At 39.6% G+C, this 27719-nt stretch overlaps 1 protein-coding gene across 2 annotated transcripts in view; it reads right to left on the bottom strand.

The window, feature by feature from the left end:
* bbox1 (butyrobetaine (gamma), 2-oxoglutarate dioxygenase (gamma-butyrobetaine hydroxylase) 1) overlaps window positions 1-26721 on the bottom strand; it is a 34166-nt gene extending 7445 nt beyond the window's left edge. Inside the window, exons 1-6 of one of the 2 annotated variants that reach the window (XM_017703579.2) lie at window positions 26646-26721; window positions 23691-24098; window positions 21660-21774; window positions 6048-6246; window positions 1714-1819; window positions 10-206 (exon numbers count right to left, since the gene is read on the bottom strand). In XM_017703579.2, coding sequence (XP_017559068.1) covers window positions 10-206; window positions 1714-1819; window positions 6048-6246; window positions 21660-21774; window positions 23691-24044 — 971 coding nt within the window. In that variant the 5' untranslated portion in view covers window positions 24045-24098; window positions 26646-26721. Of the gene's footprint in view, window positions 1-9; window positions 207-1713; window positions 1820-6047; window positions 6247-21659; window positions 21775-23690; window positions 24099-26477; window positions 26546-26645 lie in introns of those variants that run through there. The other variant, XM_037534725.1, reaches the window with a different exon arrangement.
* Window positions 26722-27719: the final 998 nt, after the last annotated feature.

Here is a 27719-nt window from a genome sequence, read left to right as displayed (position 1 = left end):
GTCTCTCACTCTATGATGCGGTTCTTGGACTGTACACTAAAGTCGCAGTAGTCAGAGCCAGTGTCCGTGAAGTCCACACGGAGGGAAGTAAGCGTGTTGAAGGCATCTGGGTGCTCTCTCCTCAGAAACTCAGCCACGTGAAAGCCGTCCACCACCTCACTCTCACCACCCTGCTGGGCCTGCTGCAGACAGTGCAGGAACTGCACCTGGAAAATCACAGTTATTCCTGGACTCTAGCAACCTGTCTAAATGTATTATGCCCATATTATGGCAGTATTTGAATAGTGAAATCACTATTTGGATAAAGTTGCATCATGGTAAGTCAGGGAAAAAATAAGGCATAAATAAAGAAATGTCATGTCTTAGTATGTTATATGGTTATGTGTTGATGTTCAATAAAGCTTTTGCTGTGCTTTCAATTCACATTTCACTGATTTATTAATATATTATTCCCTATATTACTTTTGTTTGACAACTTAAAAGGTTCTTTTTACACATATCTTTATGCTAGCCTTTTAGTTAACCAAATATCCATTCATTAACTTTTAAAGATATCACTATTACTCATAATGTACAGTGCTGTGGAAAGTTTTAGGCACCTGAGGAAATTAGATCAAAAGAGTTGTTTATTTGGGAAGTGTTGATTTGTTAAAAAATCAACAACACCAACAGAAAACTAATATAAAATATATACAAATATCAGTGATACTAAAGGCAGTGATTCTGTATACGCCAATGTAACTGTTTAATCTCCAGACCTCTCCTTGAAGAAGCCCACTATTAATTGTAGTTAGCATCCAGTACCTGGTTTGACAAATCAAGAGTTAATTGCACAAAGCCGGGCAAGTTGGAACCAAACATTAAAAAAAAAACACATTTACTGCTCAGATAAACAGTTTTAAACAGTTATGCTTAAGACTTTTGCACAGTACTGTACATCCCTACACACGATTGGCTCTTACTGTGGGACAAATTTTAAGAGTTGATGTAACTTATAAGCAGGGCTGTTCCTAAGCATTTGGGGGCCTTAAAGGGGAATTCTACCGTTTTTCAAAATTCTGGCTTCATTTTATCAAACAGATGTAAATAAATTCATTTAGAATGTTTTGATGTGAAATTGTTTATTGCAGTGAAACTTATCAACTCAGATTTCTTTACAGTGGTTTTGATCGGAACCAGGGGTCACAATGTCTACAACACATCTATAGCCATTTTATTTACTAGCCAAAACCACCAGTGTACCTCCACGTGTCTTCTGAGCTTTATATGTAATGTTGGTAATAACAGAATAACTGTAAATCTGAAAAGAATAAGTTCTCTTTTGGGGAACATTTCTTCTTAAAACACCCTTCATCTACCTTTGTGCCACAAATGAATACACACTAGACAATGCATTTCTAACTATATAATGTACTAATTTTCTATGAGGTTGCTCTCAGATGTAGGTTCATATCTCTGCCTTGGCCTTGGTAAGTTTCTTTAGAATGGAGCATTTCATATCAAACCTCTCTGAATAACTTTGTTATTGGGTCCCTAGCTCACTGCTTTTACCCGTTATAGCCATAAACTGCATTGCTAGTAAGAGCTTATATAACTCATCTAATAAACGCAAACTAAACGTGGACTGGCAAAGTCCAGTTTATGTAACTGGATCTGCATACGTGCTTATGCGTGCACACCGTTCTGTGGGTGGTAGGGGGGTTGTGTACTCACCCCAGGAGGATGGTGCAAGGCGGGATAGTCTGTGTGCAGGCTCAGTTTGCCTGATGTGTATGCTATGTTGTTGGCCATAGGCTTGTCCTGCACTTGCCATGTGTGTCTGGAGAAGCAAACCATAGTAAGAGTTTAGAACAGGTGTCCTCAGGCCAGTTAAAGTTTACTGTGTCTATGAATTTTAAGAAACCGCAGTTGTAAAATGCTTATAGTGTTTTTGTAGCCACACAAGAGAATTGTAAAACCATGAGAAATTGCTAAAATTGACATAACAGACATTTCTGTTATGACAGTACTCAAAGTTGGGCCGTGGCAGGCTGGAATTCTGTCTCCTGATTACTGCCGTACAATTTGACCCTCACCATGATAGACAAACTCAGACTGTATTAGGTGCAGTCCGTTGAGGAGGCTGGAGTTCCATAAGGAAGTCATAAAATGGTAAATAAGAAATATGAACTGAGAAAGGAATCACTCCAAGAACCTTTAGCTACTTCTCACAATAAAGGTAATGTTACTTTTTAGCTGCTGTGCTGCCCTGATTTTAAACAGCTGTGGGTGATTATGCAAGCAACTACTTTTGCTTTCTGAGGTCTAATGCTTTCACAGTATGAAACAAACTATATATATATATATATATATATATATATATATATATATATATATATATATACGTACACATACACACATACACACACACCCTGCACTTCTGTGGGTGAAAGCTGATCAGGGCATGCAAGCTTGGTAACTTCCTTGTATACACCATATGTACACATTTTTATATATTATATTATAAAATTAATATAATTCATATATTAATATATTTTGTTTAGCCCTCTTACATGGTAGCCATAAAATGTAATTTCCACCAATTTTGGAGGTCCTGCAACTTTTTTTTTTCTTAAAAATATTGATGTAATATTTTGAAGGAAACGTGTATGATATACAAAGAAGTGAACTGGCTTTTCACCTTCATAGGTTATAAAACATTTATAAATGTATTTTTATTGTATTTAAAGACTGTTTTTTAAATGTAGTTCAACACTGTTTCTGATATGAAAAGGCTCCAGCTGTCCATTTGATCTCTGCACAGTTGTCTTTGCGGAGAGGTGTGAACTGTTTTTTCTGCAGCATTCCCCACTGTTTCCCAGTTAATCTGATGTAAGAGTTATGGGGAAGTCAACTGATTTGATTATCTTAATTAAACATATCTGGGTTGATTTGCACTCTGCTGGCAGGGCACCTGAAGAAAGTGGATAGTTATTTTTCACTTGTAACTCATCAAAACAAGCAGAGCAACTCTGTCAAAAACAAACAAAACCACAATAGTTCTCATAAGTTGAAGATTTTATCATTTAAATTTGATGAACATGTCATTGATGTGACATGACGATGTCATTTTTGTATAAAGTGTTTGTAAAAATAAATGTAAAAACCTTTGTACTTTGGCTATGTCGTTAAAATAATGGGGGGGAAAAAGTTGCACACTTGCTGTCAATACAGAATGTAAATGTCATTCTTTATGTAATTAAATATGTAAATAATTGTGTAATTACACACTAAAATCTATGTAATGTAGACATAATGCATTATACACCAATGTAAGTAATTACATAATTACACAATAATTCTGAGGTAGTACAGTGGACACTCTTTCTCCCACTATGAGAATGCAGGAGAGGAAAGAGCAACAGTGGCTGGATAGATTAAGAACATAGGCCACTCGAGACTACACAGTAGAGTCAGTAAAGCCCTGGGGTGTGTCGTGTCAGAGAAAGTCCAGACATGTCCTGGACTCTCCTTCTGCGAGGCCACTTCTGCCTCCCTCTGCAGTAGCTTCCTCCACACTGAGCTCATGCTTTGGCAGCGGATGAGCTTTTAGTTCTAGTGTTGGGGGGCCTGCAGCTCAGGTAAAAACTGACTAACGCTGGTCTCCTGCCTGGGAGACACCATTCCTGCTGCTTTCAGTACGACTGACAGTTACAGCCTGTAATGATTCCTGGAGGACATTAACACAGACTATAACTGAAGCTAACAGTACATTATGAGTTTTTCTGTCTCATCTCATCCTCTCTCGCTCTCTCTACTCTATCTCAGCCATTTCCTCCCTATTACTCTGTTTATTTTGTCTGTCTTCTTCTATATCTTCTGTTTTGTCTCTGCATTCTTTTTTTGTATGTCTATCTGTGTGGAGACCTCTTGAAGTATATGAAAAAAGTGCCAGACTGCTCAGATGAGTGCTTTCTTCATTTGTATAACCACAATTCTCAAGGCATTAAAACATTTAAAATTCCTCACTTTGGAGACAGATAAGCTTTAAGTGCACTTCTAGTTCATTAGCCTTCAGTTTAAGCAGAGGTCAGTAGCAGCAGGATTCATTTAAGTGCAACAAAATGATGTTTGATTTGGCTTACATTTAGTCCATAAAATCCTTTCATCAAGTTAATTACGTTTGCCCAATGAGTCATTTATTACAGCACTGAAAGTCCTTGGAAAAATACTAGTTGGCTAAACGGGGAATGTTGCTTCACACTAAACTGACACATCCGGAATTTGGAAAAGTACAGAATGGTTGCATAAAAGGCGATAATGAGGCTAAATAATATGCACAGTAAACGCTGGACTTTTTTTATAAACATCTTTTCAAGGACTCTCTTAAAAATTGTATATATATATATAAATAAAGGGAACACTTAAACAACACAATATAACTCCAAGTAAATCAAACTTCTGTGAAATCAAACTGTCCAATTAGGAAGCAACACTGATTGACAATCAATTTCACATGCTGTTGTGCAAATGGAATAGACAACAGGTGGAAATTATTGGCGATTAGCAAGACACACTCAATAAAGGAGTGATTCTGCAGGTGGGGACTACAGACCACTTCTCAGTACCTATGCTTTCTGGCTGATGTTTTGGTCACTTTTGAATGTTGGTGGTGCTTTCACACTCGTGGTAGCATGAGATGGACTCTACAACCCACACAAGTGGCTCAGGTAGTGTAGCTCATCCAGGATGGCACATCAATGCGAGAGGTGGCAAGAAGGTTTACTGTGTCTGTCAGCGTAGCGTCCAGAGGCTGGAGGCACTACCAGGAGACAGGCCAGTACACCAGGAGACGTGGAGGAGGCCATAGGAGGGCAACAACCCAGGAGCAGGACCGCTACCTCCGCCTTTGTGCAAGTAGGAGCACTGCCAGAGCCCTTCAAAATGACCTCCAGCAGGCCACAAATGTGCATGTGTCTGCACAAACGGTTAGAAACCGACTCCATGAGGATGGTATGAGGGCCTGACGTCCACAGATGGGGGTTGTGCTCACAGCCCAACACCGTGCAGGATGCTTGGCATTTGCCAGAGAACACCAGGATTGGCAAATTCGCCACTGGCGCCCTGTGCTCTTCACAGATGAAAGCAGGTTCACAGAGAGCACATGTGACAGACATAACAGAGTCTAGAGACACCGTGGAGAGCGATCTGTTGCCTGCAACATCCTTCAGCATGACCGGTTTGGCAGTGGGTCAGTAATGGTGTTGGTGGCATTTCTTTGGAGGGCCACACAGCCCTCCATGTGCTCGCCAGAGGTAGCCTGACTGCCATTAGGTACCGAGATGAGATCCTCAGACCCCTTGTGAGACCATATGCTGGTGCGGTTAGCCCTGGGTTCCTCCTAATGCAGGACAATGCTAGACCTCATGTGGCTGGAGTGTGTCAGCAGTTCCTCCAAGATGAAGGCATTGAAGCTATGGACTGGCCCGCCCGTTCCCCAGATCTGAAGCCGATTGAGCACATCTGGGACATCATGTCTCGCTCCATCCACCCACACCACATTGCACCACAGACTGTCCAGGAGTTGGCAGATGCTTTAGCCCAGGTCTGGGAGGAGATTCCTCAGGAGACCATCCGCCACCTCATCAGGAGCATGCCCAGGCATTGTAGGGAGGTCATACAGGCACGTGGAGGCCACACACAATCCTGAGCCTCATTTTGATTTGTTTTAAGGACATTACATCAAAGTTGGATCAGCCTATAGTGTGTTTTTCCACTTTAATTTTGTGTGTGACTCCAAATCCAGGCCTCCATAGGTTAATAAATTTGATTTCCATTGATGATTTTTGTGTGATTTTGTTGTCAGCACATTCAACTTTGTACAGAACAAAGTATTCAATGAGAATATTTCATTCATTCAGATCTAGGATGTGTTATTTGAGTGTTCCCTTTATTTTTTTGAGCAGTGTATATACATACATATATACACACACACACACACACACACACACACACACACACACACACACACACACACACACACACATACAGATATGTGTGCTCCATACCCATAGAATGTGAGTCTGAGGTACCCAATCCTCTGACTGAGTCGGGCCACCTGACCCTGCTCTACTGGCGCCCCCTTCAGGTAGACAATGCCAAGGCGCCTCAGAGTCATAAGCCAGTCCAAAGCAGCTTTATCATCATGGAGGACCTCTTTAAAGTCCAATGTAGGAATCTGCAGACCTGAGTCCCAGAAATCCCGCTCTGAAACAACACACACACACACACACACACACACACACACACACACACACACATATTTACTCAACTACAGTTCATTATACTACACAACTATACTACACAAAGTCCATCAAACAATACTGCCCTTTCAAACACATCACAAAGTTTCCATTAGAAAGCTTAACATTAACGCTAATATTAAGTACTGTTAGTCAAGTTAGATTATCTGCCATATCTACTGAGAATTCAATGCATTCAAAAATACAACAAAATTCTCGCACTACAGCAGCATACTCCTACAGAAAACATACAAGTAACAATAAATCGATGTTTTTTTTCAGGTTAAAAACAGTAAAAGTAAAAAATGCACAACCTAAGGAAGTAAAGTAATAGACACAATCATCGCTTTTTCTATGTTTGTAAAAGGATGCGTTTTATGCAGACAGACAGATAACAAATGCACTGAGAAATCATTTGAACTCTATGCACCAACTATCAAAGGGAAGTTTCACTAAAAGACAACATGTGCTTGGAGATGTGAAAACACATTTCAGGACTATGAGAAGTGTTTGACATTTCCAGCCAGCACAAGTCTGGGCTCTACAATGTTTTCATCTACTGTAATATGATTGGAAATATCATTATGCCTAATGTTCATAACCATTCAAACTGTTCTGATCCAGTTGAGCTGTCTTTTCTTCTTTTTCCACCATGTCAGTATCTGAAGCCAGGAACAGAGAACTATATACAGCTGTTACTACTAACATTATTGCCGTTTTCCAACATTTACATCTGACTGAAATTATTAAGGCAGCCAAATAGATAGCAAGTTGCTACTCTGCTTGGACGTACATGAGCTGTGTGTTTAACAGGACACTGTATATACAGTGATGGGCAAAAGTCAGATACCACTTTTCATTTAATACATTTCCAGTCAAAACGGACCTAAAAAATGATTTTTCAGGAGATTGAGGATTATCAGGTATATTGTTACATCTAAAATAATCAACTTGCATAAGGAATGTACAAGTCAATGGAAATCATGAAAAAACACAGGAGTTTCCAAAACTGGAGTGCAAAAAATTATTAACATATATAGAGAAAATCAGACTCCTAACAACTGTGCAAGACCTGGTAAACCACCAAAACTGTCACCATCAAATAAACAGTATGTAAAGCTTTCATCATTAAAAGATAATCTGCTTGCATAAAGAAGGGGAAAGTCTAAGGAAACTAAGGAAACTTAAAAAAAAAAAACAGGAGTCAATTATTAAAAGCTAATGTTACTCAGATGTTAATGTTAAAAGACCTGGAAGACCACCAAGACTGTCCCCATCAGATAAACAGCGCTTAAAGCTTTTATCTTTGAGAGAGACGATAAAATGAAGCTCCACTTTTGCTTCAAACCCGAAACAAGCATAAGTTTCTGTCCATCTTTCCACTGTGAGAAGACAACATAAGACTATGGGTCTGAATAGATGTGTAGCTGTCAAGAAGCTCTTACTGAGTAATAAGTTATAGACAAAAAAGAACACTGGCAAAACAGACAAAGAAGCTGTTGGTGTTCTAAGAACAATGGACTGACCACCCCAGAGATATCAACATAATTGAATGTGTGTGGGATTACATGGATTGTGAGAAGTAGGAAAACAACCAACTTCTAAGACTGAACTTTGGAGTTGTAGAAAAATATTCCTGCAGATTTCTTTGAACAACTTAGTCTTTTTTCTGTGTCATTCTCTGTTAAATATGTCTTCTGTTTTTTCCTGAATGCAGAAATAAAATGCATGTTTGAATCTAGTAAATATTATCATAAATTTCCCCTTAACACAGATGGCTATGTCAGTTAGTCTGAACTCTTATCTGTGATAAGACACAGCTGTTGCTGATCCCTGACTGCAAAAACCATTTGTCTGTCTATCTCTGTCTTTGTCTCTTGCGTCTGGCCGGATAGACGAGTGTGACAGCTCCTCTTTGCAGGCATGAGTTAAAATAACACACACATAATGGAAATTTGGACCCATCCCAGTTAGCTAGCCATTTTTGCTTAAATGAGAGCGTGTGTATGTCTTCAAAAGCAGAGCCAAAACATGATGGTCGGAGGCTGTGTGAGAGAAACGGCAGTGTATACTTCAGGACAATGCTATTGGGGGGAAAAAACTAAACAAAACATATTTTATTTGGCTCCTCTGTTTCCACCACACTGCATGTGTATGTGTGAGAGAGAGACAGTGAGACAAAGTGTGTGTGCGTTTGTGTGTGTGTGTGTGTGTGTGAGAGTGCATGAGTGAGTGAGTGAGAGAGAGTGCGAGAGAGCACAAGAAGACTAACTTTAGAATTATACCTTGTTGCTTTGGTCTGTTAATGTTTGCCATTTGAGCATTTTTGACTTGTTTTTCCCTTTTCATGAGCTCAATGCTTTGCCACATAAAAAATCTGCTCCTTGTAAACATCATTATGGGCGTGTTTATGACAAAGCTTAAGCGTTTCAATAGAACCGGAATGGGTAAACCGTTTCTCATCCAGAGTATCAACAGGTATCAAAATTCAACACTTTTATGTTAGTAACTGAATGACTTCAATGCTGCCAAGCATCGAAAAATTCTGTTTAGCTCAATATCAAGTTTCAGTACCTAAGAGAGTTTTATCAGCCTCAGTGAGTGAATAAGCATGAATAATGCTTATGAATAACATCAGCAGTCTGTTGAACAAGTACAATTACAAATAGCAGTAGTGTCTCTGATCAGCCCAACTACAGTCTTCAACACCTGAGAGGCCCTGAGGTAATGCTGTGTGACTGTTTAAAAAATTAACTAAATAACACGACTGAAAAAGCAGGTGTTATTTTCTTCCTGTATTAGTTATTAATTCTTCAGGAGATATTTCTGAGGAAATTAGATATAAAGATGTCTTAGGGCTGTCACCATCATGGAATTTTAGTTAATGATTAATTGTCATATAAATAATTGTGATTAACTTTTTTGCTGGCTACACCATACTGCCAAAAGTATTCACTCATCCATCCAAATCATTGAATTCAGGTGTTCCAATCACTTCCATGGGCACACGTGTATAAAACCAAGCACCTAGGCCTGTAGACTGCTTCTACAAACATTAGTGAATGAATGGGTCGCTCTCAGGAGCTCACTGAATTCCAGCATGGTACCATGATAGGATGTCACCTGAGCAACAAGTCCAGGCGTGAAATTTCCACGTAAAATGACAGAGAGGGGTCAGCGGATGCTGAGGCGCATTGTGTACAGAGGTCACCAACTTTCTGCAAAGTCAATGGGATCTACAGATCTCTAAACTTCATGTGGCCTTCAGATTAGCTCAAGAACAGCGTAGAGAGCTTCACTGAATGGGTTTCCATGGCCGAGCAGCTCCATCCAAGCCTTACATCATCAAGAGCAATGCAAAGCATTTAATGTAGTGGTATAAAGTGCCTCCACTGGACTCTAGAGCTGTGGAGACATGTTCTCTGGAGTGACAAATCAGACTTCTCCATCTGGCAATCCGATGGATGAGTCTGAGTTTGGTGGTTGCCAGGAGAACTGTACTTGTCTGACTGCATTGTGCCAAGTGTAAGGTTGTTTTTCAGGAGTCAGGCTCGACCCCTTAGTTTCAGTGAAAGGAACTCTTAATGCTACAGCAGACCAAGAGATTTTGGACACACTCACACAAACATCTACAATTATATATAATGGTGTGGAGTAAGGCAAAGCTACATGTTCTTCACGAGAGTGAAAATATTAAAAAATATAATTTTGCCAGCATACATGTTTAAATGTTAGAATTAGTTACAAACTAACAGTGCTGCCCTCTACATGTTGGAGCACAATGATAGAACTTTCTAGTTTTCAGAAATCTCATAATGTCTCAATGAATGCATTTACTGTTTTATTTACACTTCATTGTCTCACCCCAGCATACCCAACTCACATTTTGTTTGTTGTATCATTATATTACTGTGAAATCTAATGACTGTGGAAAATGATTTGTCAGCTTGTGAGTATCTCAAATAACTGCAATTATTTCAAGAATTGCAATAAGGCAATTATTTAATAATTGTGATATGCCTAATTCACTTGCATAAGGAATTTGAAAGTCAACGGAAAATAAATAAACATTTGCAAATCAAACTGTTGAAGCTGTTAGTGTTCTCAAAACAATGAACTGAACACACCAGAGTCCAGACCTCTACATAATTGAAAGTGTTTGGGATTACTTGAATCATGAGAAGCAGAACAATCAACCAACTTCTAAGACTGAACTTGGAGGTATGGAAAAATTCCCTGCACATTTCTTGAAAAAACTGAAAGCAAGTCTTCAAAAAAGGAATTTTCTTGAATGCTGACAATTGAGCAAACATTTAAATCTACTAACAAAAGTAAATAAATTAATGAAAACTTTCTACAGTATGTAATTAGTTCTTCCCATTTGACATAGAGGGCTATTTCAGCCATCTGGACTTTTGTTATCTGTGATAAGACACAGATAAGTCAGACAGATGGGTGTTACAGCCCCACACAGCCATTATGTATAACTTATCTTTTAGCACAGGAGGAAGAGATTAGATATAAGATATAAGATAATCCAAGTATAATTTAGAAAATGTTTGTTTTGCATTGTAAATTGTATATTTTACATTACAATGTTTGCATTGGAGATTTGTAGTGTGTTAAGGCTCTCAATGGGTTAATATCACAATGTAAAGGGATCTAATAGTAGAACAGTTGACCTGTGACTGAGTTTTCTAATAGCATCTTAAAGGTGTTCTACAGGAAACTAGGTCTTTACTGCTAACCATTAACCAGGCCAATTTTATTATACTCTTCTATAACATAAGAACAATTTGAACTGAAGTCCCTGTAGTTACTAAATAATAAGCCTGGGACATTGACATTTCCCTTTAAGAACCAAAAGCATCAGGTTTAAGCACTAATGGTCTTTGTTTCAGCAAGGTGAAATAAAAAGTCCCCTTCTGTTTTGTACAATTTGTTTGGAGTGGACATATGAAGTAATATTGGTTCTTATACACCCAGACCGTCCACTTCATTAAGTACAAGTCCTTTTTTACCATGGGGAGCAATAGTTATAAAAATACTGTGTATTTTTGTTATAGACAAAACCCGCTTAGGCCCGGAGCTCCTCATATGGGAACAACGCAGACTACAGAATGACATGTCTTTAGAGGTCTATTGAACTGGGGCTTCTGTCAGCCACATCAACTTTAAACTGAGCGGACAAGAGCTCACATTGAAACGTACAATTGTACAGCGTGTCAACTCACATTCAAAGCTGTACAATCCACCTTTAATGATATAGCAGCACATCGTCTGGTCTCACACGTTTTGTTTTTCTCTTTATTTTATATATAAAAAAAAGAACAACTGCCAGAGCTTCAAAGTTCCTGCTGACAATGATCACCACAACAACATAATAATGCATTGTTTTTCCTTTATTTTTGACTTATATCAAAATGTTATTCTCTCGTATTTCATCATATGCAATAAAAATATGGATCTATAAATTCATCTGCTTTTCTCTATAAGTGAAATACTTTTTCAGACACTGTGACGTAGTACTTCTCTGAAGCCCAATTGGAAACTATGCAACAGTGAGACTAATCTCTGATTGGCTCGGAGGCTGCAGGGAGCCCTGCCAGGAAATTCTAGCAGCAAATGTGTGTCGGAGTGCGAGAGAATGGTGAGCAACATTACACGGCAATAAGAGCAGAGTATTACAGAGTAGCACCGTCTGAACCTCCTCACCCTGGGCCCACTGCCCAGCTCTCTCTCTCTCTCTCTCTCTCTCTCTCTCTCTCCTGTTCTAGCAGTCTCTCTTCAGTTTAATTTTCTCTCTTCGAGTCAACTTTTATTGTTCTAAAACCCTTCTTTGCATAGGTATTTATAATTCCAGTGGTCACAACTGCTGTCTCTATTTTGGATAATAATCTAATCTTACTACTAGAAGTATATAGTGTATAATACAATGATATTATCATTATTGTGATCAACAAATGTCACAACATGCTTATCTGTGTGTATTGAGAGTATGGTCAGTACTTCTAGAACACTGAACAACTGTAAATACCATAATGACCAATATCAACTATATAGAGTCTGTAAATAACTGATAAATCCAAACAAGCTTTTAAAAAATGTTGTGCAGAATTAAAAAAATACCATTTAAACTATGAATCCAGTGATTTGCATTCAACATTTCATATTACATTGCACTAAATCTACTTAAACAGAACTAATTATGCTCTCTTTGTAATCAAACATGCAGTTGGGAAGTGTTCCACAATATGCTCCATGTGCACAATATCCTAATAAGATCTTAATATATGCATGACTACAGAATGACTGGCGCATAGTATATTCTGTCAAAAGTTCAACTTTTTCAATATTTTCTAATGGACAACAGCATGTAATTTTAATTCCTCATGCACTGGCCCCTGCTGTCAGTGAATGCATACATTTCTTTATAAACAGATACATTTTCGATGCATACAAAATGTCCTTGTGATTACAGCCTGTATCAGACTGTATCTATAAATGTGTGGAAGGGTAAATTGTACATTACATTTTATCCATTTTTTGGCAGACAGCTATACACAGCTCTTGTCAAACATAGCTTCTACGGAGAGTGGCCACAAAACAGCACTGCACAAGCCCATTTGCAAATTTGTTCATGATGGAAAATGGAAATCTGTTAACTCGATTGCTTGACTTACTCATTTTATGCACAATAATCAACTGCAAATTCCACATGTAAGTCAATATATCCAGTTCAAATAAGCAAAGGACATCACATTCTGTAAATGTGAGCAAACTCGTGGTTTTACAGTCCAGCAATGTACCTTTAAGGGTCAGGTTTCATAATGCTCTTGGAAAATATAGTTGCTAGGCCTTTTCATCCACAGGCTTTATAGACCTGAGGTGCATACAGTCTTTACAGAGTTTACAGTGTCCCGTCTCCATTTGAATCGCTAGGTGTAATGTAACCTGATTTCACAGTGCATTTAACATGAGGTTAAGCTCACATACAGGCAATACATATAACACTTTAATCAGAGCCAGTGAAGATACATTCAAACATTTCAACTTGCCTTTCTAAGCCTACAAGAGTGTTCATGATCACTCTGAAGTCATTAGATCTTATCAGAAAATCTGAGAATCGTTCCTCATATGGATATTTATCATCTAACAGTGTATTTCTGATCTGATCTTGGCATTTGCAGTGTTTTAGCACGATGAATCAACTACGTTGATCTGATTCAATGTTTTGACACCACATAGGCTAACTGTAACAGGAGTGTTTATACGTTTTTTACTGTATAAGAGTCCACCCTTCATTTATTTACTTATCCAGTCAAAACAGCCATTAAGGACAAGTTTTTAATTTTTCAGCAGGCATAATGATTAAACGAGTGAAAACGGGACTCCTAACAAACCTGGTAGACCACAAATACTTTCACCATAAGTAAAGCTTTTAATCTTGTGTTGCTTCACATCTTTGGGGCAGTCGTGGGCTGGAGGTTAGGGATCTGGCCCTGTGACTGGAAGGCTGCCGGTTCGATCCCCAGGGCCAAGACACCTAACCCCCAACTGCTCCTCAGGCGCCGTGGATAGGGCTGCCCACCGCTCCGGGCAAGTGTGCTCACTGCCCCCTAGTGTGTGTGTTCACTAGTGTGTATGTGGTGTTTCACTTCACGGATGGGTTAAATGCAGAGGTGGAATTTCCCCAGTTGTGGGATCAAAAATCACTTATCTTATCACATCACATGTGTTTCCAGTCATCTGGCCACTGTGAGGACACAATTCAACACTATATACTTAAAATGATGTGTAGTTGCTATCAAGTCATTACACTGTCTTTTTTACAAAAAATGTGGTTTTAACTTTAAAAAAAATAATTGTTACCTGGATGCCTTAAAACTTTCCACTGATTTAACTTTGAATAGTGAGTTAACAGAATAAGAAAACGTGTTTTATGCATGTCAATTTATTATTTGGATTTGAAATATTTTGAACATTTTATGCCATGTACTAAGAAGAGGAAATATACAAAAAAGGACATCTGTAAATCAAACAAAGCACCACGCAGTTACTGCATTGTTGGTGTAACCTGACAGCTCGGATGAAAGCAAAATATGCTCAGTTTCGCTTTTTGACATCACAAACCTGTATCCGCGCAAAGGATAGATCTAATTTAAGTTAAAAATAAAATAATCATGCCTACTAAGCTTAACCTATTTGTTTCATTTTGTGCAAAAAATGTGTCTATTTCTGCCATTTAACCAACTCTTCTCCCTTAATAATGTAATTTCTCAATGCTGTTGCTGCATGAACTTTGATATATAAAGAACATGAGCTAACAAAGCTGAAAATGTATAGAATTTGATATTACATTTGATATTATTTGCGTCACAAACTATCCTTTTGATCAACCAAACAAATTAATACGAAATGTCTGGTAAATCACTACAAAAACAAATGCTGTTGAACCAGATAAGCGCGACAACCTAAATGGATAAAAATATATGAAATGATTAATAAAAAGAGGCAGTGTCAAATGTGGCAGATGTATTTTTTAACCACAAACTACAACAGCAAATGTTAGCACTTTAAAATTGGAATATATTTTATTTACATGATCATTATTTACATTATTTACACAATCTTATATCTCTCACATCTGAGTTGTGTTTTTAATGAATCTGTGAATAAAAAGTTTTCAAACAAACTGGACTTCTCTCATTGTTTGCTTGGGAGTTTCAGTTGTAAAACTGTGTTAAATGCAAATGCATCATGTGGAGGCTGTACTTTAGCCTGGCTAGCTCTCAAAACGGTGTTACATTACAGCTACCAATGCATAGATTCAAACAATATAAAAATATGTGACTTATATAAACAACTTGGATATTGTTGCAGAAATACAAAAAATTGGTACAAAAACAGCTTTCAGGGTAAATCTTGAGAAATATCCATCCGATTGCTGTTGCAGATGAGGCTGCTATGGAAATACAAGATTGCCAAAAAAGCATTCTTCTTGAACTTGTCAAGACACAAAATGCATGAAATATCCATGTTACTTTTTCCCCCACACTAGGTTGTGCACAGTAGCAATCTGATCTAATGAATTCCATTATAAACATGTACATCAGAAACTAACTGCAGTGTATGTTTGTATGTACTGCCACAAGACATATGCATTATACAAAACTAGTACCCCATGAATCATGAGTTCTGTACTGGCAAATCAAATCTCAGTGGATTCAATCACTAAGCAGCAAACTACTCGCCTGCTGGGGAGTAACGGGCTGTTTACATGTTCGCCTAATGCTCTGCAAACTTGCCTGTCTCATTGTACATTAAGTTTATACGAGGAATGCTGAACAGAACTTCAGTTAAACTAGACACTTCTACTGTTTTCAGACTCCATAATATCAATGAGTCCCAAGAGAGGATCAAGTAAACGCATAGCTATGCTAAACGAGGCTGCAAGATACAGCTAACAAACATGTCACCTCCAGAGAGAGAGTTTTCTGTGAAGTCTCTCTCCCACTGAGCACACAGAGAATGCCGGTTGTGGGGGCAGTTGTTGTAAGCCAACATTAGCTTGCTAACAGTTGGAGATGCCATTAAGATGCAAGAGTCCCCTGCGGCTTCACTTTCAGCAAATACAAAAACAAACACTGGGTCATTGTTTAGATACTACACATAGACTGCAGGTACAAAGGGCAAGGGACTGGGCAAGACAAACGCCACATCACTGTCAGAGACGGAAACGTTATGGGATGCAAGGCCGACTCCGGAACACTTTAACTAGCAGACAGCTTAAGAGGGTTTTACGATGGAGATGTCTTAACAAGGGCCAGAGGCTGACCTTATGGACTAGGTGGTTGTTTAGGAACACTGTGGGACACATGTAGTCCTCGATTATGAGCCAAGGAGCATGTGTTTAAGTCATAGCCTACAGCAGGGCAGGCTGAGGAACAGAGATTTTGTTGTCTTTGTTTATAACCATGCACAATTGAAGTTGTTTGTAACCATTTTAAGAGAATTCTTAGAGTTATTTTGCTACAAATGAGACACATTTGGTTGCACTTTAGGAAGCTGCTATGAGCCACATTACAACCTATGCTGCTCAAGCTGATGATAAATGTTAGCATGGCTCATCCAGAGACTGGCAGCTTGGCAAACGGCCTTTTCTGTTGCAGTCTGTGATTCTGTAATGGTCATAATCAATATCTGAAATAAATGTATGCAAGTACAACAGCAACAATATATAAACAATATATTGTCGCTGTCCTAGCAAAACCTTGTGTCTCCATGTGGGGAACCCCCATGGCCTTCTAGGCCTTCAGAATAGTCCTAATTATTTCTGGGAATTAAAAAAGGAATTTTTTTTAAATTCATGTAACCATCATGTTTGTTGTGTTTAAACTCATCAAGCATTATAGCAGTGCTCTGATTTCATTGATAAGTTTTGGATTGAAACAAAAAAGATCTTGAATACTTAAGATCTTGCATAGATTTCTTTTCTCTGTTGTATCTGGACAGGTCCAGCAAGGTAAGCTCTCTCATTGCTAAGGCTTTCAGGAGCTGAACAAAAGGCCTTACATGTTAGATTAAATAACAATATGATTAGGAAATGATAGGTTCCCAGTGGGTGGAACCAATTTAGTGGGTGAAAAGTTCCTAGATATATGACTTTCTGTAAATATGAGCAGTGCCTAAGCAAGCAAGTTTCGGTCAGTTACAAGAAAACAGCAGAAGCTTGTTGCCAGGGATCTTTATTGAAAGATTCACTGTAAAACGGCAATATACAAAGTAAATAATGTTATATAAATGGCTTTAATGTATTTTAATAAGATTTTATTTTATGTAATTTTAGACTATTTAAAGACAGTATTAAGAGCAGCACTGTATTCAAATGGTATAATAAAAAAGGTCACAAGGTTTTGAGCATACTCTTTTTTTTATTTCATGTATGCCATATAAGCTCATATAGTATAGTTTTACTGTATGTTTGTTTTTGAATCCAGAAATTTTCTACCACAGGAATTGAAATCCCCAAAGAATTTCATTCACAGTAAACAGAGACTGGTTTTCAAGATGAAGCCACAGAACACCAGCAATTCTACTCTGGCTTGACTATCTCAGGTCATGTCATGCCAGACTGTGATCTCAGAGCCATTAGCTCTCAGTCCAGACACATGTGGATTTGTGCAGAGCACATCAGAGCGCTCTTCTCCAGTTGCCTTAGATCTCTATTCCACATGGCAGGAAGCGGAGAGAGACTTTCCACTCAGGGGCTATCCTCTGGATGTGTTTGCTCACAGATGCTTGGTTCAGCAACATTGACTGCACGTGACTGCTGAAAACTGTTCTAACTTCTGAATCCATTTATGTCTATCTAAATCTATTCATACATCAGAATAGTTTCTATGAGTAACCATTTAATAGTTTAATTACATCACAAAACTAGATTTTTCGGTCAGTACATGTTGGAAGGAATTCTTGGAAAGCAAAAATAAAACTCTACATTTTCATTCAAAACGTTTCCCAGTAGGGAAGACTCAGGTCAGCCCTAGTCGGCCTGAATCAACTGCAAGACCCACAAAAATCCAAAACTGATGCGTCACAGCAGGAGGTCAGGAAATACAGTGGTTCCAACAAAAATCCTTCTTTTTACGTACAACCGTTGAAGGAAGACACCAGTTCAGTGCGGCTTCATTACATGTCTGGAGCCAAATGAGAAGGACTTACACAGACAACCATTCATATCTATACAGCTACGTAATTACTATGTGGACAGACAAACAGAGGACCTAATTCAGGGCTGATGACTTCCATCCCACCCAAAACTCCATCCAGAGTTTTTGCTTTTTCTTCCCTGTTTTTTTTTTTTTTTTTTTAACAGGGGAAGGAATTTTTCAGCGCAGACCTCAGGAAGGCCTAATTAATTCCAGAGCGGAGGGGAGCAGCGATAGCAGCCGCACATGTTCCAGCCCTCATCTGGGCAAAGTGCTCCCGCTGCTCCTGAGCTGGCAACACACCCAAGTGGAAACAACCAAACACTGGAGCCAACAAAACATAGTGGACCCGGACCTCTACAGACTGACCAAATTTGGCATGGTCCCAAGTTCTGAACAACAGAAAACACTTAAATTTAAACTAGTATTAACGTTATTTGTCATGTTATACAATATTTTGTAGTGCAGCATTGCATCCCTCAGCCTGTTTGAGTGAATTCACAATTTTGTTCACCTTTTGTGTTTTTGTCCATCAAAGTTCTCACACTACGATACCCAGCATGCATTCCCTCCACCCTTCCTACTAGAAATGTTAGCTGTCTGGTTTTCTTCTGCATTCACAACAAGTGAGAAATAAGCTTAGGCAATAATATAAATTTAGACAAATGCTTATAGTCTTCAGAAGTTTTGAGATAAACTACCTCTGCTTCCATTTTTAAAATCAAATCAAAATCACGTTTATTGTCACATTATATTTATATAGGTGTGAAAGTGAGTTAAAATCTGCTAAGCCTCTAATGTAGCACAGCATTAAATACACAAAATTTAATAAAAAATACACATGGCCAAAGCTACTGGCTGTTCAGTAGTCTAATGGCCGAGGAAAGAACCTCTGCTGGAATGTGCTGGTTCTGGACTTCATTCTTCTGTACCATTGCCACACAGCAATGAGCAGTGAGAACAGACAGTGGCTTGAGTGGGTGGAGTCTGTTGATCCTATAACATAGTCTTCTTCAGACAGCAACTGGTGTATAATTCCAGGACAGATGGAAGCTGAACCGCAGTGATGTGCTGGGCTGTTCGTACCACCCTCTATGGGCTTTGCACTCAAAATCAGAGAAGTCTGTATGTATGTTTGAAGTATCTAAAGTCACTGTCAAGACATTAAGTGAGAGGCTATTTTCCTGGGGGTAGGTGTGTCAAGCTTCTTTCTGTAGACTGCCTTGTCATCACAGAGATGTGGTACAGTGTAGAGAGAAACACCTCTGCCTTCTACACTATAGACTGGGTTCAATCCCCTGCCTGGGTAAGCACCCTCTATTACACCGATAAGAGTCCTTGGGCAAGATTCCTAACACTACCTTCATCTACCTCTATAAACATGATCAAACTGTAAGCCGCTCTGGATAAGAGCATCTGCCAAATGCTGTAAATGTAATCTGCAAATTTAGTGCTGACATTGAAGTTGTGCAATGTGCAGTCACATGCAGGCTGTACAGAAAAGGACTGAGGACACAACCCTAAGGGGCTCCTGTTTGGAATGTCAATGAGGAGAAGAACATGGTGCCCATTCTTACGATCTGGCAAAGGAAGGACAGAAAGTTCAGGATCCAGGTGCAGAGCACTGTTCAGGTCCAGAGCACAGAGATGAATGTTGAGCCTTGAGGGGACATTGGTATTGAATGTTGTAATCTACAAACAGCATTCTCACATATGTTCTTTTTGTCCAGATGGGAGACAGCAATGTGTAAGGTTAGGGCTACAGCATTATTTGTTCTGGCAGAAGGCAAACTGCAGTGAGTTCAAGGCAGCAAGTAGTGAGGAGCAAGTGTCTAAAGCTCTTTCTTATGACAGAGGTTAGAGCAACGGGGCACTAGTCATTTAAGCATGACTAGTGCCCAGTTTAAAATGTGCTGGAACAACAGACAGGGAGAAGGAGAGGCTGAAAATTACCAAAAACACTCCTGCTAGATGCCTCGCGCTGGCTTTAAGGATGCTGCCAGGAATGTTGTCAGGGCCGACTGCCTTGTGGGTACTTACTTGCTTAAAAGATCTGTGCATCTTAGCCATAAAGAGGGAGAGTGTTTTTCCTGAGTGGTATCGAGTGCTCTCTTAGGTGACTCAGCATGACTTGTTCCAAAACAAGTGTAAAAATTGTTAAGCTCGTCAATAAGTGCAGCACTGGTGTTACTCAGACTTATAGTTTTCCCACCTAAAGTCCATTATTGTGTTTAGCCCCAGCCACATGCTTCTCACATTGGTAGTGTTGAACTGTATCTAAGCTCTCTACTCACCTTTGGCTACTTTTATGGTTTTATGGAGGGCAATGCTATCTTCTTTTTTTTTTTTAATGCTTCTCCATGTCTCCGGATGTAAAAGCAGCTCTTCGTGTTTTTAAAACCAGACATGAAGGAGCATAAGTTTCCCTGATGGTAACATAATTTCCATCTGGGCTAGCTTCTAATATAACTGAATCATTTATCATTATATTTTACTCAGACAGCATGCAACATTGTTAATATCCAGTGGTTCTCTCTGTTTATTTGAATGGAAACCAAAATACCAAAGTGGCGTACTGGCACCCTTCTTTTTGACAAGCTTGTCAGTTTTACTCTGTACCCAGGAGTAGATTTCATGCACCAGAGTTTATTTGTTAAATTTGTATCCCAGCTTTCTTTTCCAGATTGAAAATCTACCTTTTAATATTTCCAAATGGTGTTCAAAGTATGTATGCATATAGTTAATTAGTTGGTGATTTTCTGTTTGTATAGCCTATAATTAAGGATAGTTTTTCTTTTGTACACATTTTTAACTAACCACAGATTAGAAAGATTTGATTAAAAATGCCTGAAAGGAAAATTTGCATTACATCAGTATTTATTTAAATGACTGCAATATTAAATAAGTTATGGGCTAAAAGCTAGTGGGGGGAAAACTTTTTCAAACAGCCTGCCCTCAAGTATTCATCCCAAAGCATTTGGAGCTCTCAAAAGGTCCTCCCACCTTCAACATACTTCAACAGAAGAGGGTTTTCTGAGTCTTTAAACTGGAAGAATTTGTTTTAGAGAATTTTGAGGTGCCACTGTAGAAGGCGAGTAGGCATGACTACAATAGATGAAGCAATAGTTTCATTTTGGCTTGACTGCCCCTTTAATTGTTGATATCAAGATTATGATAAGATTTTTATATTATTATAGATTATTATATTATGATTATATATTATATTACCTGACCAACCCAAATTTGAACTGTGGGCCTCAAGGGACCCCTTCAATCTTGAAGCATTCTCTGCATCAAAAACTGTACATCAATATAAGGCAAGCACCCAGCATATGAGCAATAGGGTATACGCAAAGGCCAAAATATCAGTAATAACAGTTCTGAAAGTGACAATCATTTAACAAGCATATCAGTATTTATATTATTGAAAAGGAAAAACATACAGCAATGACATCAGTCAGTGGTGAAATCTATTTATCATGTAGCTATGAGAATCTAAAGTCACCTCAGGTTAACTTTTCAGATGCACAACAAACTGATGCCTTCTACAATATCAGTATTTCAAAAACTTATTTTTTGTTGCCCTGTATCAAGTTCAAACTATGAGATACAAGCAGTACTTCATTAGCAACAAGAACTGCTAATAAAGAAGACTAAAGTGACTCACCATTGAGGAAGAGCTCCTCTTGTCTTGCCTGTCGTGCCTCAGGCGAGAAACACCTTTTCTTCAGCCAATCAGGCTCAAACTCACTGTTGTGTTGATCCGGCCATGTGATGGAGACCTTCACAAGAGGTCAAACACTTCAGTTTAACATAAAATGTGTTATACAAGCCTTACGCATGCAGAATGACTAATAACAACATAATAAACAATAAAACCAACACGTAAAAGTCACTAGGCCAGTCACAATTATTACAATTATTATATCATTGCCTGAATATGATTGTTTAAGCCATTCACAATTATTTTCTGCAGCTGTTAGCCTTTGCATGCACACACATATACACAATCACACACATAGATCATATATACCAATCTCTATAAGGCATGTTACCATGAATTGAGCAATAGGGTCAAGGTAAGGGCCAAAATATCAATAGTAATAGTTCTGAGGACAATCATTTAAAAAGCACATGTGTTTTCAACAGGATCAACATACAGTATCTGTCATTAGGGAAAACCTGGTTGTCAGCATGTAGCTATGAGACTCTAAAGTCACCTAACCCGATCTATTTGGGTGTGTCAGAAAGAGCATGCAAACTATCAGACTATCACTGCATTATATGGATAAAACAGTGACAGTGAAGCCTTCTGAAATATCAGTATTTCAAGGGTACACAGCACATCCATCCATCCATCCATCCATCCATCCATCCATCCATCCATTTTCCAAGCTGCTTCTCCTTCAGGGTCGCGGGAGGGTGCTGGAGCCTATCCAGTCATCGGGCGGAAGGCAGTACACAGCACAATAACAATTAAAAAACAAGAAGTTGTGTAGCCTTGTATCAGGTTCAAACAAATAATGTATGATGCTTGTTTAAGATTAAGATTAAGAGACCCTTATTAGTCCCACAACAGGGAAATTTCACCTCCGCATTTAACCCATCTGGGCAGTGAAACACCATTACACACTAGGGGGCAGTGAGCACACTTGCCCGGGGAGCAGTTGGGGGTTAGGTGTCTTGCTCAAGGACACCTCAGTCATGTGCTGTCGTCTCTGGGGATGAAACCCGCGACCTTCCGGTCATGAGGCTGGATCCCTAACCTCCAGCCCACGACTGCCCCATATTTGATGTTTGTTAACATCATTGGTAGTGGTGAGGAACTGTCTGTTTATTTAAGCTAGAACTGTGTCTGTCATAAGTCAGAGGCTACAAAGGCACAATCCCATTTCTTATTTTAAGCTCTACCCCTTGTCTTCGAGTGTTACCTTGCCCCTTGTGTTGTAGTGGTTGAAATCTTCCCTTATGAAATGGGACAACCCTTAAATAAAAAGAACATTTCTTCATTAACAAGATACTAGTGGTACTCTGTAGGTGACCCTGCCAGTCTGCAGCAACAGCAGAGGAGGATAAAGTTCAGCAACCTGGCTGCTGGGCTTTAGTTACTTTTATGACATCACATGCCTTCAAAGAGGTGGGGTGTGCCAAGTATGTATTACCCTTAATTCTTCAGTGACATGAAGCTGAAGTTAGAAATTTGCCAGCTTTTTGTACAAATGTTCTTGTTCCACCTTAAATGAGGCAGCAGTTCTGACACCTGAGGTGCCAAAATGTAAGTGCTGCACCATTTAAGGTGGAACAGGAAAATTAGCTAGCTAGCTACTGAGACATCAGTGTGAATTTTAAGCTTGTTATGAAATAAATGACCATAAAACATAGAAACGACATTAACATTCCAATAACACTCCAGTTGGAGTATGCCTCTGAAAAACCTCTATTTGGGGAGCCCTAACACTTCGTCCTACCCCCAAAAAGAGGGACACCCTACCCCTAGGCGTGAACATGCAAAATGAAGAGTTAAGGGCTAGGGACAAGGAGTGAAGATGTATGGGCCTGTATCGACAGCTAGGATGCACAATAGCTAATCAATCAATTTTGTCACTTTACGCTGGGAATTTACTAGTTAAACACAATCAACATTAAATCTGCTAAATGCAATTATTTGTATGGAAACTGATCATAACAGGACTCCTACCTTGTTGCTGTCAGTGACCCGCACTTGATCCACTCCCGTGTGCACATCAAGGTCAGTGAGCAGAATACTCCGAGCCTGTGCTGACTGCAAGGTGCACAGAGGGCACTGGCAGTTATCTCTAAGCCAGGTGAATGGATAGAAACTACATGCGCCATCATCCCACTGCACCTGCAGCAGTCTCTCATGGTCCAGTGCCCTAGCCTGCCTAACCCCAGGACTGCCCCCTACAGCAGGCAGTGCTGCTGCCAGGGTCTGATGGCCAAAACGAGGCACTGTGATCGGCCTGGGTGTACGACTGGCCCCTTTCAGCACTTGAAGAAGTGAGCACTTGAAGCGAGCTAGACTGTACAGCATCCTGAACGTGAGTTCTGTGGTGTGGCGTGTAGCAGTGAAAAGCAAGCTGTCTTTCTGGAGACACATAAAAAAGGTGAATGGGTTACATAAGCATTTTATGGCCTTTTTTATGAATTTATGACACCTTTGTTATGAGATGGTAATCTGTTTATTCACTGTTATAAGCACACCAGTGTTGGGAAGTGAATGACCCATCCAAAAGAAGTTCATGTTTATAGAGTAAGAATGCAGCCAGAAGACATGCTTATCAAATGAAGGAAAGCCTGAAGAAGCTGAGGAAATTTTCATAGTTAATTGTTTTTAATAATGCTGCATGATGAAAAAAATTGGCAGGTAAAAAGATCTGGCCCAAAATAAAGACTAAATCTAGATTAAATCTAGATTAAACTTGAAGCTGATTTAAAGTGAAGTATGATAGTATTGCTATTAAGGTAGATTATTCAAGACTTTTAAAAATCTGCATCCTAAATGTAAACATGTCACTAACCTCTACATATAACAAGTCATATCACTCTGTGATCACCATTTGTTCCACATATACCTGTTACTTCACACACATTTGTCTTGTAAAGTCTCTAGGGCCACATCCATTCATGCTGTGTTGCACGTTCTGCCAAACACCCACGCACATATTGTGTAAAGTCAGCACAAGGTGCTTCTAGTCTCATTAATTTCATTTATTGTAACATGGATTGTTTTGGTCTGAATTACATCTTGTAAATGTAATGTATTTGTGTTGCATAGTATAGCAATGTTTATATTTGTTTGAAAATATAAAATATATTTGACATCTTGTAAGCTGGTGATAAAAACACAGGTTTGGTTCTAGTCTACTCATTGTTCTTCCCAGCTATCCCATGGATTTCTTAAATTCCATCAACAGCACCCCTGAGTTATTTTAATTCAGCATTAATTATCCAAACCAGGTATTGAATGGTAGCTACATGTAATAATGGACTTCCTCATGGAGAGGTTTGGAAATGGTTTAAACAAACTTTGACATATTTAAAATCACTACTGATACATGTTTAATTAAAGGAATACATTGCTTATATATACTTATATACATAGAATTATAATGAATTTCAACTGTCAACTGTAAGTGCTATTGTTGTGAAATGAAAGCATATTGAAGCAACAACAGCATAGACATGAAGAGTTAGCAAGTGAGTTGAAAACAAACTCACAGAGTGAGGCTACCAAGTGCTGAAGTACACAGTGCCTATCCTCTGTTGAATCACTCACTAAAGAGCTCCTAATTGCCTCTGGAATCAACATCAGCAAACGAAAGATCTGTGCATCATAAGCTTCACAAGATGGGTTTCCAAGGCAGAGCATCTACACACAAGCCTAGGAGCAAAATGAACAATGTCAAGTGATGAATATAGCTCTTCTATCCGGGAGTCTGATGGACAAGTCTGGGTTTGGCAGATGCAGGAGAATGTTACCTGCCTGACCGCACTGTGCCAACTGTAAAGTCTGGTGGAGGGGGGATAATGCTATGGGATTGTTTTTCAGGGGTTGGCCTAGACCCCATAGGTCCAGTGAAGGGAAATGTACATCAAAGTAGGGTCAATGGTTGGGCAAGTTTGGTGTGGAAGAAATTGGCTGACCAACACAGAGCCCTGACCTCAACCACATCAAACACTTTTGGGATAAACTAGAACAGGCTCCCTCATCCAACATCATGTGTCTGACCTCACAAATGCTCTTCTGGCTGAATGGACAAAAGTGCCCACAGACACACTCTAAAATCTTGTGGAAAGCTTCCCAGAGGAGTGGAAGCAGTTACAGCTGCAAAGATGGGACCAACTCCATTTTAATATCTATGGATTTAGGCTGGGATGACATAAAAGCTCCTGTAGGTGTAATGTGTAGGTATCCCAATGCTTTTGTCCATATAGTGTACATATGCTGCTTATGAATTTTAGTTGACCTAACCTTACGTAAAAAATCTGTCTAATATATGACCATGTCATCTGGACCTGAGGTGTAGCATGATCATCACCGCTCAAGTGAAACAGTCCAATATCCACATCTACAAAGCCATCATTGTAGAACAGCACAGCTACCTGAGTGCAGATACAGCCAATCAGTCCAGCATCAAATCTGTGCTCTCATGCACATCGTCCACTGTGAGCACAGGTCACATCCACCTGCAGTTACGTCACTCTGCCGTCAAACCACTGATAGGTACACGCGACTGCTTGTATGGCGCGCGACCAAAAGTGGGTGAAAGGTTACAGCTTCCTCCTCTCACTTATGCTCTCTGTCACAGGTTTACTTCCCTAAACTTCGGTTCCGCAGAGGCAGTTTTAAAGGTTTTAACCCAAAGTTTTACGTTGTAACCCTCTGTAGAAATGAACAACGGCGCGCAGGCAGAATGTAGGCAAGAGTAATTTAAGTTTTTAGTAGAATTTCATGCTAGCTTACCGACTAGCCTCTCGACCCAACCGTGCTTTCGCTGATAGCCGACGAGTGAACAATAACACTGTGGACTGAAATGAACCTCTGTCCTGCGTAGGTGCACTATGCGAGCAGTGTACTGCTAAAAAGGGAAATAAAGCTCTCATGCAGTCGGTGCAGTGAGGGTGAACTTACCGGCAGTGAGGCAGGGCAGCGGAGGGAGGCTCTGTTATGAGCGTTTATATTGAGAACAGCGTAGAGACGCGGAGAGAGGAAGTAGGGGAAAGGTCAGAGCCGAGCACAGCAGAGTGCCATGGCCTTAATGAGAAAGGTTACAGTAGCTGCAGTCTGCTAATCTCTAAAAAAGTGACACTGAAATCAGCCTGAGATCAGTTTAAAACTGTCTTTCAAATCCATTTAAGTTTTTAATCTCTGTTTTAAACGTGATCACACCCACGGGCGTGCATACATTAGGCTTGATAACCACACACACACTCTGATCAATTTACATATATTTTTCAGTGGTCTGGACACCCCCCAGGACCACCACTGATCGGCTATTATTGGGGTGGTGGTCTGAGTGGATCTGACGCAGCAGTGCTGCTAAACACCTCAGTGTCACTGCTGGACTGAGAATAGTCCACCAACCAAAAGGATCCAGCCAACAGCGTCCGGTGGGCAGCGTCCTGTGACAAGAGGATGACCAACACAAACTGTGCAGCAGCAGATGAGATATTGTCTCTTACTTTATGCCTACAAGGTGGACTGACAAGGAGGGGGGTAATAGGGTGGACAGTGAGTGGACACTCTAAAAACTCCAGAAGCGCTGCTGTGTCTGATGCACTCATACCAGCACAACACACACAACACCAGCACAACATACCACCACCATGTCAGTGTTACTGCAGTGCTGAGAATTATCCACCACCCAAATAGTACCTGCTCTGTGAGGGTCCATGAGGGGTCCTGACCACTGAAGAACAGGGTAAATGGGGGCTAACAAAGTATGCAGAGAAACAGGTGGACTACAGTCTGTAATTGTAGAACTACAAAGACCACCTATATAGTATGTGGAGCTGATAAAATGGACAAAGAGCATAGAAACAAGGAGGTGGTCATAATGTTATGCCTGCTCTGCAATGATAAACTACGATCTCAAAAAGCACTTTTTACAGTGGCCCTAATAAAGGCATATCACTTACCCCCATTCCCCAGTGGTCAGGACACCACAGCTGAGCAGGTATTATTGGCGTAGAGGGTCATTCTCAG

The sequence above is a fragment of the Pygocentrus nattereri genome, chromosome 25 (assembly GCF_015220715.1).
Source record: "Pygocentrus nattereri isolate fPygNat1 chromosome 25, fPygNat1.pri, whole genome shotgun sequence".
Classification (NCBI taxonomy): Eukaryota; Metazoa; Chordata; class Actinopteri; order Characiformes; family Serrasalmidae; genus Pygocentrus; species Pygocentrus nattereri.
This window is presented reverse-complemented; position numbering and strand designations above follow the sequence as displayed.